Raw genomic sequence first — 4765 nt, forward strand, 5'->3', positions numbered from 1 at the left:
GCAAATCAAGCTTGAAAACTTAGTTATGTAAATATTTTTAGTTATGTCAAATCTAACAATTGCCATGGCAAATCAAGCTTGAAAACTTAGTTTATGTAAATATTTAAAATTAACTAAAAGAACAATTCCTAAATATACATTTCTATTCTATTATCTTTTAAAATAACTTTCCAATATTATACTCTATCTTAAAAATTCCCCATTCTATTTTCTTTTAAAATAACTTTCCAACATTTATACTGCATCTCATTAAAATTTTTGAATTTAAATATTATAATACACAAATATTTGTAACTCACCCATTTTTAGTTTTTTCCATAATGCAAATCAATGTTGAAAACTGATTTCAACCATCGATTAAAAAAAACATGGAAAAAAAAAAGCGAAAACCTTTGTATTATGCATCGATCGTATTGTACACCTATAATACCCTCATTTGTGAACACAACCATCTTTGTCTTCACAATCTGATGTTCATGTTAACTTCTACATCTTTTGGAAGATGACAACTTGCCCGTATGGCATATTCTAGTCATTTGCCAACACTCAACCAACTTTATCTTGACAATTCGATGTCCATGTTAACTTCAATTTCTTCCGGAAGATGACAGCTTGCCTTTTCGTCACGTCGTACAACTTGCTTTCTTGGCACTTTGTTCAACACCATGAAATTGAAGAAAATCACTCTAATACAAACCATGAAGAAATAAATCTTTTGATTGCCACAGAGTTGTTCAAATCTGAGGAAATGAAATGGCCACTAAAAAAATCAGATTCGATGTTTCAGGTCACTTTTCTTGAATGTACAGTTTTTAAAACTAAGTTTCTAACTGCTTACCACCCTAGACCAACCTCACTTGGTTGGGATGGATTAGTCTCTCGCCCAAGGTCTAGTTTCATACTTAGCTGCGCACCCAAGGTCCCTAGATTTACACTAGATCGTAGTCTCCCGATGTCAACGGAGTTCAACTTGTCCATACCGATTGTGATAGTTCTGCTCCAAAGGATTATCACTAAAGACAGAATGCCACTTCTCAGGCAAAGACCATGCAACATCATAGGTGAATGAATTAAGACTGACCGATATGCAGGTGCATTCTGAGTAGCAATTTGAGAAAAAGCTGTGTCAACTCCACAATGGGTGCAAAACCCCCCCCTTGTCACCACCTCAACCAGAAGAACCCCTTCACCAATACAGTAGATTTCCATACCTCCAATTGGACTTCGTTTGAGTCTCCCTTCCACGGAATAAAAGGGCACCAACATCTTGGTCAGAGATTTCTTGAAAATGTCCACTGGATAGAAATCGGGATTGTCAATGGGCTTGTAAAAATACGCTATTAGGAGTATGCATTCTCGAAACCACTTGGTCTGTTGAGTCCGTGGCAGTCCTTTCCGATTTTGGCCACCAGTGCTAATAAATCAGGTAATGATGTCTGTAGGTTAATAACCAACGAATCCATAAAATTAGCAACTGTAGCTGCAAAGGAAGTCACGTAGTACTGAAAATTACAAACCCTGGTGTGCATATAAGGGTTTATTTAACTAGAAACTTAGAGGATATTTCATATTTTGTGGCAGATATATTTATCAGGTGTAAATTAGTTGGTTTGTGTGGAGTTTAATTCTTATTAGGCTCTAGGTTCAACTTTTATAAGAAGGGGTTGAGGATGAAAGCTATTTTTTGGGAAGTTATATGGAAGAGTTAAGGATGGAAGCTACCTTTGAAGCAGTTCAACTATATCCAGGAGCACCCAAGTCCACTAAGCTTTGCACAACCTTAATGATAACATTCCACATTTTTTATCCAAACTGATTCTCCCATTCAACATATAAGGGTTTATTTAACTAGAAACTTAGAGGATATTTCATATTTTGTGGCAGATATATCTATGAGGTGTAAATCAGTTCATTTGTGTGGGGTTTAATTTCTATTAGGCTTCAGGTTCAACTTTTATAAGAAGGGGTTGAGGATGAAAGTTACTTTTGGGGAAGTTTTATAGGGAGGAGTTAAGGATCGAAGCTACCTTTGAAGCAGTTCAACTATATCTAGCAGCATCTAAGTTCAACTGAGCTTTGCACAATCTTAATTATAACAGTCCACATTTTTTATCCAAACTGATTCTCCCATTCAACATATAAGGGTTTATTTAACTAGAAACTGAGAGGATATTTCATATTTTGTGGCAGATATATCTATGAGGTGTAAATCAGTTGGTTTGTGTGGGGTTTAATTTCTACTAAGCTTCATGTTCAACTTTTATAGTAAGGGGTTGAGGATGAAAACTATTTTTGGGGAAGTTTTATAGGGAGGAGTTAAGGATGAAAGCTACCTTTGAAACAGTTCAACTATATCTAGGAATACCCAAGTTCAGCTGAGCTTTGCACAATCTTAATGATAAGAGTCCACATTTTTTATGCAAACTGATTCTCCCCTTCAACATAAAAACTAGAGATTAACTATCTCAATGAACATCCAAATTCAAATTTAATTTAAATTCAAATGAGCTTTGTACCATCTCACTGATAAATTCCTTTTGTTTTTTTTGTTTTTAACCAACTAATTCGTCCATCCAACATTAAAACTAGTGCTACTTAAATACAGCCAGATTTATAAAAATAAATAACATTAAAACTGGCGCTACTTAAATACAGCCATATTTATAAAAATAAATAAATGGATGGTTGAAAATAAATAGTGAATAAACCAAATTGAAGAAAGAAGTGTGAAGGTTTGATCATGGTAACGGGCCATAATGGGAACTGCGTCCTCTAATTAATGCATTTAAACAAAAAGAACCATCTACAAATCCACTAATTCTGGATTTATGAATAGCACAGAGCGATCAAACGAAAAACACTAATAGATTTGGGGCTGAAAATGAAAATAGTAAATACGGAGTTAACCAAACAATATTCCTCCTTTTATTGGGCGCCTTAAACCCATGCTGATCCTACCATCCTAATACAAAGGACTATAACGATTGATAACAAGTAGCAATCATGATGCAGTCAAGAGATCTTGAGATTCTATTTCATATTTGAAACCATTAGCCTTCGACCAGTCTGCACACCACACAAAGATGCCCTCCAATTCCCCATTCTGCTTCAGCATCTTGCACGCCTCAAAGAAGCCATTCACAGGCAAGAGACCTCCACCGCCAGTAGCTGAACTAAAACTAACCAGTACTTTCCCTCCGGTATACTGAGACGCCTGGGTATTGTAGTATTCTTTGAACTGTGCAATCGTGGTGCTGGAATCGTAGGCATAGAATTGGAAATTAATGTAGTCTATCACATGCCCATATTTGTTCCACAGGGCCAGGTAATGCGACTGAACTTCCTCATTATCATAGGGGGCGATGGAGGCGAAGGAGATGGCGCCGCTCTGCTTTAACCTCGTTATCAGCTGCCCGATACACTCTGCAAATGTATCATTGTTTGCTTGAAAATGCTCGTAGTCGATGTCGATGCCATCAAGATGGTATTCTGTGATAATTTTCGACAATGAGGAGACTGCGTTGTCTACCCAGGCAGACACCGATGATGGCTTGAACTCCACGGGCTGGCTGTCTACGCTATCCCCCCCTAAGCTGAGGGCAACCTTGACATTCGTGTGTTGGGCTTTTATGGCCTCAACTGCTTCGGGGCTCAGGTTGCCGGTGTCCCAGTAGATGTTGAAGTTTCCATCCGTGTAAACAGGGGATCCGGATTCGGTGGAGTAGTCGATGGCAAAGGCCAAAATGAAATGAAACTCCACCGCCGAATTGATGGGCACGTCTGAAAATTTGACGCCTTTGAACAGAGCGCCTATGTAATCCGCGCACAGTTTGCCGTTCACACCTGCACATACACAGAAATGTTATGAGCCATCATCTGAATAAACGAATCAAGACAGGCCAATCCTCGGAGTAATTTTGCATCATTGAGGCACAGACATACCCATCGAGATAGGCAGGCAGCGGATCAAGCAACAGAAGGGCGATGGCGAACTGTTCTCATATGTCCATGGAGACCCTCAGCAATTGCAGGAGTGGATTGATTGATTTTGGGATCTGTTACAGAGGCACTTCATATAGATGCGGAAAAAATGAATGGTTGTTAACGCTAATTAAATCAGTTAATTCAATGTGATGTGATGGTGTCGTCTTCCTAGAAAAGAGATATCTCCACTTATTCCTCTTTCTTCAGATTGCGTAGAATGGACGCCGAGTTCGTGACATCTTTTTGCATTTTGACAATGATGCCGTCACATTGCCGTGTCTCACAATTCATCAGACGCGGTTTCTGAGTGGGCCCACTAATTCGATGACTGAAATGACTGAAATCAAGATGCTGTAAGGTTAGCAGGTAATTAGGTGCTTTCATGGTTTACGCGTGTCCAGTACTATCGATGGAGTACGTCGACGAAGCTACCGTTCAAGTTTTCTCTTAGCCTCCCATACAATGTGGAAAATACAATGAGGAAAGGTTGTTAACTGTAGTTATTTTGAAATATATGTTGAGAGAATTTTAATTTAATTAGTAAGAGTCATAATAGTTAAATTTTTGTTATTTTTTTTTATATATTTATATATATAATTTAAATTTATATAAAATAAATTATAATTTTTTTAATATATTATATTGATAAGTATAATATTGATGTATAATTTTTTTTTATGAGAAAAAGTTTTTGGGCGTAAATCATATGATAATACATTTGTCGACAGATTTCGAACTAACCAATGTGGTTCAGGGCAAGTTGACGAATCAGACCGTGGCT

General features: G+C 37.4%; 1 protein-coding gene across 1 annotated transcript; it reads right to left on the reverse strand.

The window, feature by feature from the left end:
• Window positions 1–2749: 2749 nt before the first annotated feature.
• Window positions 2750–4096, reverse strand: LOC149188977 (chitinase 2-like). Its single transcript, XM_089411732.1, has 2 exons — window positions 3943–4096; window positions 2750–3843 (listed from the first exon to the last, which is right to left on the reverse strand). The coding sequence occupies exons 1-2, from the start codon at window positions 3944–3946 to the stop codon at window positions 3002–3004; spliced, it is 846 nt and encodes a 281-aa protein (XP_089267858.1). The 5' UTR covers window positions 3947–4096; the 3' UTR covers window positions 2750–3001.
• Between the last annotated feature and the right edge of the window lie 669 nt (window positions 4097–4765).

This window comes from Pinus tabuliformis, chromosome 3_1 (assembly GCF_031772625.1).
Source record: "Pinus tabuliformis cultivar Carrire ecotype Pingquan chromosome 3_1, CPIR1, whole genome shotgun sequence".
Taxonomy (NCBI): Eukaryota; Viridiplantae; Streptophyta; class Pinopsida; order Pinales; family Pinaceae; genus Pinus; species Pinus tabuliformis.